Source organism: Nesoenas mayeri (assembly GCF_963082525.1).
Source record: "Nesoenas mayeri genome assembly, chromosome: 19".
In the NCBI taxonomy this organism is placed as follows: domain Eukaryota; kingdom Metazoa; phylum Chordata; class Aves; order Columbiformes; family Columbidae; genus Nesoenas; species Nesoenas mayeri.
This window is the reverse complement of record NC_137568.1, coordinates 4,855,452-4,870,062: the sequence shown is the minus strand read 5'-3', so window position 1 is coordinate 4,870,062 and position 14,611 is coordinate 4,855,452. Positions and strand designations below refer to the sequence as shown.

Here is a 14,611-nt window from a genome sequence, read left to right as displayed (position 1 = left end):
AGCTCAGAGCTGAAGAGGTTTGATTGTCATATTACCCTTTTCTGCCTCATTCCATACAATAACAGAATAGAAATACACAGGACATGTTTATGTTGGTGGGCCTGCATGATCTGCAGGAATGGAAAGTGCTTTACTGCCTGACTCAGCCTCCGAGTTGCTGCGTGGCCTGGGTCCAGTGGCATCAGCAACCTAGTGCCTCCGCTTCTCTTCTTTAAAATGGAAAAAAGCAGAATATTGCCTTAATTAGTGAATGCATAATGCTCTGAGCAGATCAAGCCTTATTCAAATACTGGCTATTGCCAGTAGGACTGCAGCTCTGCCCCAACGGCAGGAGTATCAGAGCGACCATACTGAGCTTGCAAGGCACGTTTATGTGGTCAAGAGATTCTTTATTACAGTCTGAACTTTGTGCTTTACAGATGCTTGTTAGTAAACCGCAAGGAGAACACTGTCAAAGCAGGCCGGTCTTGAGCAAGCAAGGAACTGTTTCCACGGACTAACCTGGTGGCCACAACCAGCTGTAATACAGACCACAGCGTGGGAGACGGACAGTGAGGGACCGCAGGCCAGATCACCCGCTGATGAGGGTTCAGAGAAGGACTTAGCGAGGCTGTGTTCAGTCAGCTTGTGCACCTGAGTCTTTCTGCTCTGCAGAAGCAGCGCAACAGCCCTTCCTAGCACACAGAAACCACCATTTCCTGAAGAACATTATCACGGGTCCATCTCTAAGGACAGTGACAAGCCACACCACTGAGCAGCCCATTCTGCATCAGCGCGGGGTGGCAGATAGAGACGTAACACCTCGAGCATCCCTGCAGCAGCCAGGCTGCTGCATCTTTACCACAAAGACCACAATACTTTTCTTGAGGCATGAGAGCAGCCTACGAGAAGCTAGCTGAAGAAAATGGGTATTAATGAATCTAATCATTTTTATCATGAATATTTCTGCCTCTCTTTTTGTTCCACCAAAGTGGTGCCCTCAGGTCTAAGTGAATAACTAGAATTGAACCAACAGCCCATCTCTGCCTCCAGCCAAGCGCACTATTTGCTAACGTGCCATGGTCATAATGGTGAGATTTACCAATAAATGAACCAGGAGGACAACAGACATCCTTTGGAGGATGGATGCCTCCTGCTTCACCCAGTTCTGAGCACGTCTCAAAGCTGCAAAGCCTCAGACTGTTCATTTGAGTTTCTCTGTGAGCTGAAAACCTCCTAGAATCTCTCAGCTGTCTACTGTTTTGGCTAAGATATAAATATAATTATTTCTGCATGCAACAACTTTATTTCCAAAACAGCCTCTGAAAGGGAGGAGTATGTGGCTCTCTAAGGAAGGCCTCTGTTTTTAATTTTAGCCTTGACAGTCATTAGGAACTGTAGTTTCTTCACCTGCAGTGTGTACACACACACATGCACAGTTTCAAGTTAATGGCTTTTTTGAAACCTTGAACTGGTTTTCTCTTTAGAGAGAGTTTTGAGTCCAAAAGCTGTTAGCATCACCAACTGCCATCATTTTCAGGAGATTCCTTACAAAACCTGCACTATGAGCAGCACAGTGTACAAGAATGAGAGTCACAGAGAAATCCATGGGGATGGTACGAAGTACTTCTTGAATAAGTTTCTCAGAAGTCACAGGCATTTGGACAAAATGTCACCTCACCATCCACCCTTAAAAAGCAGATGAGACCACAGCTATATACCTTAAATGTCACTCTCCCACAAGCTTGCAGTCAATGATGTCTCTGATCAAAAATAACATAATGCAGATGCAAACCATGAGCAGTCAACTTGTGTCTGTGGTTTCTCAGGAGGCTGGTCTAGGAGTCATAAGGCAACACGTACAGAGAGAGAGCACCACAAGAAAAGAAAGAGTGGAGCTAATATCACATCCACACCTATTGCCCTCTGTGTCTTAATTCAGAAGATTTCTTGCATGCTGCACATTGCCAGTATCCAGTCATTACTGAAGTATTCGGAATAGTATTAGGAACTATGCATGACAATACAAATACTCTAAAAATAGATGTTGAGCAGCAGAAAAAAAATCATTAACTAGAGCAGAAGCATATTAACCAAAGACGTCAGCTTAAAAAAATGAGACTGAGAAGACATTTCCAGCACTTCAGAGCTCTAAATCATGTGAAAATCAAATCTGTGAACTACCAGAAAAAGCTGCGTGTTTTCAAATTGACTGTAAGCTGACTACTAAAACACGATGGCGAGTGTTACAAAACATTCAAAAAGAAACTAAATGCCTTGAAAAACAAGTGCTTACCAAAGGTTTATGCCATGAATGGAAATATATTTTTCACTCACAAAGGGACCTTGAGAAATCACCAGTCAGTGGCTTGTCTTCACCAGAACCAGCAGTGCTGCAGGTATTTTGGTCATATCCTCCAAATAATAACAGAAAGTCTCATACATGAGTTGTTGGAAATTATCACAGGCAGCAACCAGTGGCAGATGAGTGGAAGAAAATAGCTCCAATGTAGGCTTTTGAAATATGTCACGTAGTACAGAAAGCTTCTAGAATCGTACAAACATTTGTTTGCAGGATCGTCATTGGAAATAATCCGGTGTCCTACAATATGTCGCAAGCCACTTCAAGAGGAAAACCTACTTCTGTCCCATGTGTTCTCCTCCTGAAACAAGTTTTGTGGCTCCATTTGGCTTATCAACCTCCTTGGTGTCTGAGTTAAAACGTATTTGTCAGATGTGCTTTAGTTAAAGGGTGAAAATGCTTTTCTTAGTTGAATTTATTGAGTCTATGGGTTCGTCAGTGGCAACCTACATGTGCTGGCTGATCTCTCAAGTTTTGCAAGTAAGTAATTATTTCTGATGAGCTCTCCCCTTCCCGCGAGCTCAGCCCAGGGCTCTCCATACAGACCTGGTCCCCTGCGTCACTGCTGACGTGGTTTGTACCCCACCTGTTGTGGTTTCTCTGTGCTGATGCACTGTCCTTGCTCAGCTGCCTCGGCTTTCTCCACCCCGTGAGGTAAATTCTGATAGTGGAGCTGTAGTTCTGCTCCTCCATCCGAGGCTGTTTTGCTTCCAGCTGTGGTTTCTGTCCTTTATCCCATAAAATGGGGTTGGGGACCTCACTAATACCCTGAGACCATTCTCGCTGCTGGGGTCTTGGCTTGTTCTCAGAGCCTTACACTGCACTTCCCACCTCTCCTTGAAAATCATTTCCCTCCGCAGTGCAGGGACAGGAGATAAAAACAGCCAAGGCAAGAGGATAAGCCCAGAGCAATTCTGTCTTCAACTCTGGAGATGAAAAATTCCATTTGTCTGCCTTGCAGGGAAGCTCTGAGACCACACTGCATTTTAGCACCTCTTCAGCCCTCCTGAACAGCAAATACCAAACCCATTCTGACACCACTGAGCTAATTTCCCCAGCAGTTCTCTTCAAGCAGTTAATTCACCACTGCTTAGGTTAATCATGGGGCTAATGTTCTACCCCTCCACACAGATGCAACTCATGAAATTTCTCACTATAAGCCATTTTCCTCAGCTAAGTATTACTTTTTTTTCTTCTTTTTATTTACACCAAGCCAAAGAAACCACCTCTACTACCGTTTCACAGGTTGTTGGTTTTTTTTTTACAGTTGTGGTCAGGTTTGCACAGTCGTATTGCTACAGAAAGCTGATGTCAAATGCCAGTTTGCTCATCTCGAACCTCTGTACCTTGTCTCTCTGCAAGTATTCCGCTTTTCCACTAAGCCTGCACCTTTTTTCAAAAATGAAAATGTGGCGAAAAGGGATTGACTATGGTCACTTTAGTTCCTGGTTCGGTATCTGTTTTTTCCGTTGGGAGCAGCTTTGGGGTGTGCAGGTGCCGTGGGTGCCACAAGGCCACCTGTTGCCATAGCAATGGGGCCTGCTGCGAGCAGCTGAGCTCCCATGGCGAGGGACACCCATGACAGGGCAAGGGACTGTGCTAGGGACCCATTTGTGGGGACACTAGACAGGGACAACAGTGTTAAGGTGCCATCTCCTTCTCCAGATATAGCGAACCCTGTGGCACTCAGTCCCCCTGACCCGGTTCACTGTGCCATTCGAAGGACGGGACAAGCTTCTCCAGGGCCATCTTGTTTCTTGCCAGTCTCCATTTGACATTTTTAGTTCTTCAGGAATTTCATCTTAGCCGCTGTGGAAGGATTGCATGAATATACATTGTCTGAAGTGTTCTTTGGTGTTTTATTCAGTGACCAGTTTTAAAATGAAAGAAACCCCACATGTAGATTATGTACATAAAGTGGAAAATAGTTATTATGTTGTCTGTTGAGGTGTTGTTAGGAGCAAGTTATACTGCATTTTGCAAGAAGACTTTGAATCACTCTATTTAAAGGAAAAAAACAAAACCAAAACAAAACCAAACCAAAAAGAAACCAGTGAAAGAAACAGTGCATTCAATAACTTGCATTCCTTTACAAGATATGTGAAACAGTCTTTAATACATGTATAAAAATATCGAGCAACTGCACAAAGCCACAATCACAAACATCATTTTATTCAGGTGCAGCTGTGTGAGGATGGCAGGTTCTGCCATCAGCAGACACCTCTCTGGTACAAGGTAAACCTGTCCCTCCTCCAGCAGATTTCCCCCTTGGGTCTGGTACACGGCATTTCTCAAGTGACATTTGTAGGTCGATGGGCTGTCCTGAGTGACAGGTTTGGCTGAGCCAGCTGCAGCCTCGGCAGAGCACACCTGTTCCATAGCTCTAGCTATGAACTCCAATCAATGGCAAACCAGCCCTAACCTCTCAAAATACTAAACAAATACATCAATACAGAAAAATTCCAGTCTCAGCCTGGCCCCAGAAGCCACAAGCCAACGCTTTCAATCCTGCCTCTAAAGAGGGCAACTTGATATACCTCTAGGCACGCAAGATCCTTGACTTGCCACAGTGGACCCAGCTCTGCAAAACAAAAGCATCCCCGGGGGAAGCCGCAGCCCGTTCTTAGCTAGAGTTAAGCTCATTATAGCAACCTGTTCTAAGCCATTACTAGACTAAATTTAGTTTCTATTTGACTGATGTGAGTTTTTGATAAATTCCCTTGTTAAGAGTGATTTTGCATCAGACTCACCCATGCCAGACTGGAATACAGGCATTGGCGTTATCCCAGATTAGATCACCTTGTACCATTCAGTACAGAGTCATTGACCTGGAAAAATGCATTCTGCTGTGTAGCCCTAAGACATCTGGAGTTCGAGACAACACCAGCACATCACAAATTTTTCTGCTGTCCCACAAAGCCATCGTTCCTTGAGTCTAGTCATTTTGCATGTCAACCCTGTCAAGACGCACATCACACCAGCATCTCTGACAAAAGCAGTAATTTAAAATCTAGGCTTGATTGCATTTTTATGGGACCATTATGTTCTTTGAATAGGCGAGCCCACACATATCTAACATTTCACTTACAATGCACCCTGCCATGAAGGTTCTGAATTGTCTTCAGAAGAGATTTCTTTGCTGTAACTGTTGAGTAGTTTAAGGTACCTGAGCTCTTGGGCAGACCCAGCGAGGATTCAGAAGAGAACTGTTATCCATGCATACGTGGATCCATTGAATATTATTAAACAGGCCTGTTCTGGTCTTCCTGAGCACTTACCAAAGCTCAGAACCAAACTTTTAACTCTATGCCACGTTCCCTGAATGGGTTATTTATCAGTCAAAGAAATGAGCCCATATGTTGCATCTAACTAAATGCATAGTCCAAAAATACTACTTTCCACACAACACTGCAAACACACGGGCAGGATATGTGCAGTTCTCTGCATTTTCTGTACAGTTCTCTACGTTTTCTGTACCTTTAAAAAAAATAAACTTCACAAGTTGTCAAAAAAGCAGAAACGGCTTAGGAAATGAGGCAGGTTTCTCCCTCCTCTGAAGAAGGTAGGTGACAGGATTTTCAGTTCAGCTACTGCATCGGGCTGCTCTCAGAGAGACCTGTAAAGGAGTGGTCGACCCACGCATGGTCCCAGCTGGCAGAAACTTAATTGCTAGTGGAGTAAACGTTTCTGACAAAGGTGTTACGTCTAGAACTGTAAGACATATCTTCATACACTGTATTTGGTTTTCTTTTGTGGAAGTATTTCTTCATCTGCAAAGCAAAGCAAAGCACCATTCAGAACAGAGCTTGAAAAGACCCTCACCAAGGAGGGACATAATTCACATGTTAGGAGTCCATCTGTTCAAAGTGGAAATGTACTTTGAAAATTCCCCTCAGAACCCAATGAGAACTTAGAGAATTAGGTGGAAATCGTCCTATCTAACCTATTTATTTAACTTTCTATTCTCAGTCTGATGTAATTTGACTTAATATTTCCTTCAAGAGTTGAGTGTAACTGTGGCCCCAGCATAAATGTTTATCCTTAGTTTGCTACTGATGACACAAGAGACCAGTTTGGCTTTACCAGAATGGTGTCATACTGCTGGGTTTTAGCATTACTGAAGCCCTATGTGGAGGAATGAGATAGGAGCCTTGCCTGTGACCCATATTCTATTAATTTTGAGTAATCTTTATGGAGCTGAAGGATCTATCAGTGACAAATAATTTCTGGGCACTTTCTGCAGAGTATCGATGTAAATAATCCCATTAAAGGAAAAAAAAAAGTCACTTTTTTTCCTAGGACAGAGCAAAATTATTTTCTGACAGCTGCTTTCAGACATTAGGCTATTTTATGACTTTTTGTTGCCCTTGTGTCCTCCCCAAACGTTTTCTTACATCTATTACAAGACTGGTATGTACAGCTCCATTCCTAATTGACAGGGAAAGAAAAAGGAAAAAAGAAGCAAAACAGAATAGTGAGGTGCTTTGGGTTTATCAAATGTTTGCCTGACTGAATCGCTATTTACAAATAATATCAAGGCACTTATGCACTCAACACGGTTCAGTTTTGCTTCGGCAGGTAACAGCATACTTACATTGACATGGTACAAGGTGCAGCAAATCAGCGCAGAAAACAGAAGTGCTACCACGATGATAAGACTGTATAAGACCCAGGAACTGCAGCACGTCTGCTCTGCTTCTGCATGTGAAATGATATTATCATTATTATTATTATAAGCATGAAAAAGTAGGGTTCTATTTTTATTATTTACTGTTCAGGAGGAAATCAGCTATCACCAGCATGCTACGCAGCCCCATTTGTCATCCCATTAACATCATTCCCTGGGCTTTTCTAGAGGTGGGTGACGACCGCAGGTGGCATGTGAAGGGTCAGTGAGGACACTACAAAGGCCCTACCTTCCATACCACTGATCATTTAGGTCAAAGAACAGATGTTAAAAACACTAATTCATTTCCTAAAATTGAGCTATTATTCACATGCATGCTGAAGAGTTTGTTATTGGATTTTGGCCTTTTTTTTTTTTTTTTTTTTTTAAGATACAGAATTATAGCAAGTTTTCTCTTTTAAAATTCCCCTCTGGTAGGTAGAAACACAGTGCCTGTCTCTGTGTCCTAGTACAGCAGGGTGCAGAGGAGTCTGAGCACTCTCTCCAAACTTTCCCAGGTATGGAAAAGCCACCCATGGGTTAGTGCTTCACCTGTCCCAACCGAATTTCTGCAAGTTTTCAGTCCACCTTTTGTAATACAAGATGCCTATAGTCATTTATGATTAAACAAGCAAAAGGACAGTACCTTTAATCAGCATCATGGTGCCTCTTCTATTCACTAGGAGGAAAGAGGAATTCTTCACCATCCCAGTACATACATATATATCACTGTCATTCTTCTGTAAGTTGTGGAGAGTTATCACTGTTTTATTTTCTTGCTTTGAATACTCCAAGCGATTAGCAAAAGCAGAGGAAATAGTTGAAGTATTCTGACTTAAAACATGTAACACTCTTTCAGGTTGCATCTGAGTCCTGAGCAAGTAAATCTCTTCTTCTTCATGGGAGCTTTTCAATGCACACGTAATGTTGACAGACTGGCCTTGCTGAGGATTGACATAGAGCGGTGACTGTTCCACAACTCCACTGGTTTCACCTGAAAACAAGAGAGATTACTGGCTACCACATACTTAACACAGTGCATTTTCACTAGGGAGAAGAGGATCAGAACCAAAAAGAGACTTAAGGTAACTTATACTAATAAAACAAATTGGAGAAGCAGTACATAATCAACAAGATGGAGTTCATTTGAGAAAACACAGCCAAGAAGTTTGAAAAGAGAAGCCTAAGGAAGGAGATGATAAGTCTTCACAGATATAAATTACTATTACTGATCCAGCAATCAATTAGGTTTTGTATGCCTCGGGGACAGGAAAGAAAGATAACCCTGTGGTTTTTGGTAAAAATGCTTTGGTTTAAATGGTCTCATCAGAAGGGTAGGTGCATAGAGAAATAGCTGCCAAAGAATATTGTGAACTTAGCCCTTTTCTAATTAAAAAAAAACAACTACAAAAAAACCCACATAAAAATTCTTCCCCTGACCAGCAATGACTGCCGAAAAGAGCACCTGTGTCCATTCATAATTTATTAATAAGAGAAAAACTTCACATCCCTTTATTCACTGATGCCCAACTTGCAAACCTTGCCCAGCACCAGTTTCCCAATTGTTATCAATTTGTCGTTTCAGATGAAACAGTAAAAACAAAAGAGATTTGCAAAAACTGCTACCAAAAAAAGGCTCATTGCTTTGGTAGTTACTCATAAAGATTTGAGTGATTGTTTTGGAAAGAACTCTGGGTCCTCAGTGTCTCCGAACTGCTACAGCAACCTGTGACTCATGTGAAAACCTGTAGCTAGGATTAAATTAGTAATGAACTGATGTTCTAGGGGGTTTTCTGGTACTGTTCTATCTAATGTGTTTTCTTCACCTTTTCAGGGAACAGACCCATACTTTCCTTTAAATCAGTACAACCCCTGAGCAGGCATCGGTAAAGTCGGGTCAGACTCTCCCTCCCATTACACTTTCTTCCAATCTTTGATTTGAAATATACACCCACATTTAGTAATTCATGACATAAAAGGTGGAGTTGCAATACCTTTCACCACTACTATGGTTGTCTTCCCAATCAGCTTTTTGTGATGTCCTTTGTTTTTAACATACTTAATGCATCGGTAGATATTGGAATCGGATTCCTGTGCATTGTTCAGAGTTATCCTGAGATTCCTTCCTTCTTTTGAATACTTGACACGATTAGCCAAAGCAGGAAGGATAAATGGAGTATTGTTCTGGGAACTATACACCACATTTACCGGCTGTATGCTAGTTGTCAAATGCATTCCCACTTCATTTTCTGAACCTTTCATTGAGCAAGTTATGCTGATGGAGTCTCCTTCCAAAACACTGATAATGTCTGTTGACTGCTCATTTTCTTCACCTAAAAATAAGAAATGCAATTTAAATTATAATATCAGAGTTCCTCTTGATCTATTATCAAAGTAGTTTTCAAAAACAACTACTCTGTCAACAGAACAGCTCTGTAAGACTGGACCTTAGTCTTGTTATCTTGTATAGATCATCTCTTGGTTGTCCTAAAACTTATGGTGTCTTTCGTTCCCATTGATCTGTGCAATTCAACATCTCCCCAAAGCTGAAAGGGACTTGACAAAAAACATTGGCTTCTGGCAAGTCATGCAAAAAATTTAGTCTGCTCTCTAGAAACAGAACTGCAGAAGGTGTAACTGCAGCCTATACCAAGAAACACAGCTATAAAAACATATGAGACCCTTAGAGTTCTCTGACAAACTCAATATCAAAAGAAACTGAACAGTAAGTACTAATGCAATGAACAGTGAGGAATAGAGGGATCGAATGGGAAACAACTAAAAGAAATTACATCGCAAGCAAGAGAAGAAATATTAAATGTAAAGTATTGTGTATCTAGGAAAAACAGAAAAGGGAAAGAAAATACTGAAACTTGTGAAATGTAAGAGCGTCTATTTTGTACGTACCATCCTGGCCAGGGAAGCATGGGAGAAGCAGAAGAAAGAGGGATGCAGTTGGGAGCCATGATATCCATAGCATTTTCAAAGGTCTTTTTCGTTGTTCTCTATTTGCCTGATGAGTTAACGACCTGAAGAAAGGGTTGTATGCCACGAGCTGGCCTGTTTTCTTCCAGCTACATCAGCTGTCTGCTAAAAGAAGTTAGCAATGTGCTGCTAACATGCTCGAGGGGTGTGTCTTGGTTTTGACTTCACACTTAAAACACCCACAGTTTCCTACTACCAAACAACCCTCAACAGTGAGGAGAGAAGTAAGAAAGACCCTATGGTAAGCACCTACCTTCCCTCCACAGTCAACAGAAAGAAGTCAGGTTCAAAGTCGTTCTTCACAATGCTGAAGCTGGGCAATGATCTTCCTGTTGTGGCCTTACTGGAAATATTGGCACTTGGTACAACCAGTTCAGTCTGTCAGTATCCCACGGGCTTAGCAAATGCAAAAGTTTTGGTTTTGTGTGGGGCAGATGGATGCTTCGTTACTTCAGGTAAACCTTAAATTGTTATACAAGCCCTGCTCACAAATCTTGTGTGTGATGTGCATCTTGGCAAGGACAATGTGCACGATTTCCAAGCGTCAGCATGGTCTGAACCTCTCACATGCCTCCTGGCCTCACATTTCATAAACATTCCAGTGGTGTCTGCAGTACCCAAGACCTGCTCATCGCCAGCAAAAGGGAATCTCAGCTCATATGTAGCTACTGCTGCCTCTCTGATATGAGGAGAAGCTCTTCTTGCAGGCCCTGTTCCCTGTGTGAATACACAGGGACGAGGGATGTTCCCAAAGAGTTCATTGAATGCTTGAAAGCTCAGAAATTTCATCAGTTATTGTAAAGAAAACAGAGTTCAGTCAGGTTGTGAAATAAGCTTTCAATTAGCCCTATGAAGGCTCTCTACAGGATACATAAGCAGATGCCAAGAGACATCCTTACTACCTGCCTTTTCTTTTGTAATATTTAAGAAGTGAATCACGACAATAATACTGGATTATGAGTTTGGGAATCACGTGACGGTGATGCTTCGTAAAGGAGATGAACACACCAAATAATATGATTAACATAGGGTTGCCAACGAATGGCCAGTTTTTAATTTGATGCTTTATTGTGAGTAGTATAATAACACAAACCAAGAATCATTAAAATGAAATTACAACTGTCATATCATAGCAGTTGGTGAATCAGACTGTCTAGTACTTTTACTGGGTTTTTATTTCATAAACAGATATTTACCTGGATAGATTTACTTGTGAAAATTCACAGAAAACCACACAATTCAGTTGCTCAGAGCAAACACTCTAGATCTATAAAGCTATTTCTGACAGCTTTTCCTCAGATGGTGGAAGTCTGATGACTGGTATTTACCAGCACAGCACAGCACAGGAGGATCAAAGGGAAACAGTTGGTAGTGATGCCTCTGAATATCACATCTGCATAATCACCAGGAGGAAGAAGAGATCTCAAGGGCAGCGTGCTTGAGTGAGCCAGAAGGATCGAGCTGTGACTTGTGTCTGATGGCTGATTTAGCCAAGTAACCGTTCCTGAGCAGAGGTGGCTGCATAACATTTCTTTACAAAACATATCCAGCTCTCTCGCCCCAGCTGATGTTAAAGAGCAGAAATTAAATCTGCACATCATTCAACCTGATCCCTCAAGTTAATACAATGTGAGTTCTCAAATAACACTGGAAGTTTCAGCCAAAGGTTTATGAGTAATTAAACTATGTAAAAAAGATTCAGCAAGTATTCGTACTGTTTCATGGATCTGCTTTTCCAGTTGCACTGATGATGATTTTTGCTCAAAAGCCTGACACTAGATGAGGTCTAATAAGAAATTGTGAGGATTTATTCAAATCAAGTGTGAACGATGAATCATTTGAAGACGATATACAGCCTGTGAACTACCAAATGGGGATCTCTGCCGTGCAGCATCCATCACAAACTGTCTGCATGCAGGATACCTAAACCTATCTTCAGGTGCAGAAATACTGTAGTCTTTTCTGACAAAGATACAGAGCAGTTATGTCAATATGTCTTCCTATCCACTGGAGTTAGTGCTGAAAGTGTCCTACACTAAAATTGCCAGTATTATGACCTAATTTGTGAGGGAGATTTATATGATTCTTCTATTCAGCCTGGGAGGGGACTATGGCCTCCATGACCCAACGCCATTTCTGAGGGAGCTGGATAGAGCCTTCCTGTTCACCCTTGCACAGGAACAAACACCCAGAGGAGACGTCCTCAACCTGCAGGTGGTTGCAAGATCAAGTGTCTGTTCAAAAGGCCAAACCCCTGTAATTCAACAAACAAGTCACACGAACAAAATGCTTTTTTGGATCTAGAGACCACTTGGGAGTTAGAAAAATGAAGACCTATGGACATGCTATCGCGTTACAAAATGGAAGACAAGCAGAGAGCACCTGTCTGAGGGTTCAACACATCCTTCCTGAGCAAAGATAAAGCTCTCTGAAGAATTTCAGATGAACTGATAGTTTCAATCATGAAAACCATTGAGAGAATTCAGCTGGTTTAAACCTGGGCTGCTGAGCCAGCGACAGATTTTGTGATGACTGGTGTGCTCGGTGAAGCGCCAGGGGAGGACGGGAGATCCAGGCAGCTCCTTGCATTGCTCATGAAGGTCTGGAGCTGCGTGACTGTGGCAATCACAGTCCTCAGTGAACACAGGGATTTGGTGAACGTACACTTGTGAAAACTACCGTGAGATCCCCTATAAAATGAGTATGTGTTTATTCAGCTGAAGGCTGTATGTCATTCCTGAAGAGTATGCTGCTGGCAAAGAAGCCTGGTTTTCTCATTTGTAGGTGTTTTTCAAATGTATGTGAGGTTTCCCGTGTTAGGAGCCCATTTGGTTTTTTTATCTGCGGAATTGAAGGAAAAGTATCCGTGAGGCCATCAAAGGCACAGGTTGACTTCAGAGAGAATCATAATCAACTGGCTGTATGTAGGTCTGGAAATCTGAAGTGTGAAGTCCTCAGAGCAGCGACTGTCACATCTCCTGCTGGACCTCTTGCCCTGAAAGATGAAATAATTGCAGCTTCATTACCCAGCAAGTTCGTGGCATCTCTGCTGAAACCCTACCCTGGTTGTCCTGGCCCATCAGCCTTTGGCTTAGGGGGGCTCTAAGACAGGCCTGAAATGCCACCAAGCATTACAGCACAGGGCAGGACCTTAGAAGAGCCACTAGTGGCAATCTTTTTACCTATCACACTAATATATCTATTAATGTGTCTTAATATAACAATTGAAGTGAAACTAGCATTGTGTTAGCTTTACTGGGGTTTGCAAGAACTTATGCAGCCCATATTTTTCACAGTTAGCCTTGCATTTTATCTAACCGTAGATGGTCCAACATCTCAGTTTGTTCCCATTGGCTTCCTTTAGAGTTACCTGAGAGAAATAGTCACTTTGACAAGGTAATTCACCTGCTTCATCTTAAAACCGTTTTAAGGTAGGATAAAACATCTTATCAAGGCAGCTATTTCTCTCCATTTACTAGAAAGGGAACACAAGATAAAAATCTTGGACTTTTACTAACTTCTAACCAACAAGTTAACCTTAAACAAATTCAAACTTAGAAATGCAGTTCTTAGACTCTTAGAAAGAAACGATCAACGTTTGTTTCTAAAGGATGGACTCATTCAGTAATAGAGAGATGATGTCTCAGCTTCTGGCATTACACAAGGTCCCATAAACCCTGGAGCCAAGGTGGCTATGGGATATAGGAGGGAAACTGTATGTCAGGGTCAAGGGCTGTCTGTAGAAACCTGTAACTGTCAACACATGAGCACTGAAACCGCTGCAAGGTCATGGAGGGGCTAAAACCTATTGACTCAGACTTAATGAGGGGAGGAAATGGGCAACCACTGAACGTGGTTCTAGTAAACACATCTAGTGCTCCACTGAACGCCTTTCTGCCATTAATAATGTGATTTCATCATTTACCGTAATTAAACCCCAAAAAGTCAAATCTTACCGTTAAGAACCTGATGGAGCACTAAGACAGGTCCTAGGGAAAAAAATAGCAAAAAAGTACAAGCATTAGAAAGGATTTACTTAGAAGAATTAAAGCAGACTTGCCATTCTTTTTTCCTAATTCATATTTAACTGAAATTCCTGAGCAATTCACTGGTATCCATCTCAAACAGATCCACAGGCCTCCTTCAACATTAACATCATTTAGCAACCTCATAAACAATTTTATGGAAATGAGATCCAGATAGAAAACCCTGTATGCTTTTTCCACTACCAGCACAGCCTGTAATGCACATTACCCATAAGAAACATGACATTTTGTCAGACTATACCTCGACTGCGGTTCCGGACACAATACGTTGCCACTGCTGCTGCAAAAACCACCACGATCATCACCGTGGTGATGATACCAACGTTGATTGAAAATTGAGGAGCATCTGCAGAGTAGAAGAAAATAAAGAGTCCAGATGAATCAAACAACATGCAATGCACAGAAAATAAAAGCCGGAAAAATGCTTTTCAGGGGAGCATCATCCTGGATGCTGCCTGGACAGTGTGCATTTCAGAACAAGGATCTGATAAGGTTAAGACATTCAGCTACGTTATACATGCTCAGTGATGGGTTCAAATGCCACTAAGGAAATCCATTTTGACCATTTTTAAA

General features: G+C 42.0%; 1 protein-coding gene across 1 annotated transcript; it reads right to left on the bottom strand.

Annotated features, from left to right (window-relative positions):
- Window positions 1-6,740: 6,740 nt before the first annotated feature.
- Window positions 6,741-14,340, bottom strand: LOC308047936 (uncharacterized protein; the record flags this gene model as incomplete). Its single annotated transcript, XM_080356757.1, has 4 exons — window positions 6,741-6,769; window positions 7,654-8,001; window positions 9,002-9,340; window positions 14,280-14,340. 4 exons carry the CDS (start codon window positions 14,338-14,340, stop codon window positions 6,741-6,743), a joined length of 777 nt encoding a protein of 258 aa, XP_080212883.1.
- Between the last annotated feature and the right edge of the window lie 271 nt (window positions 14,341-14,611).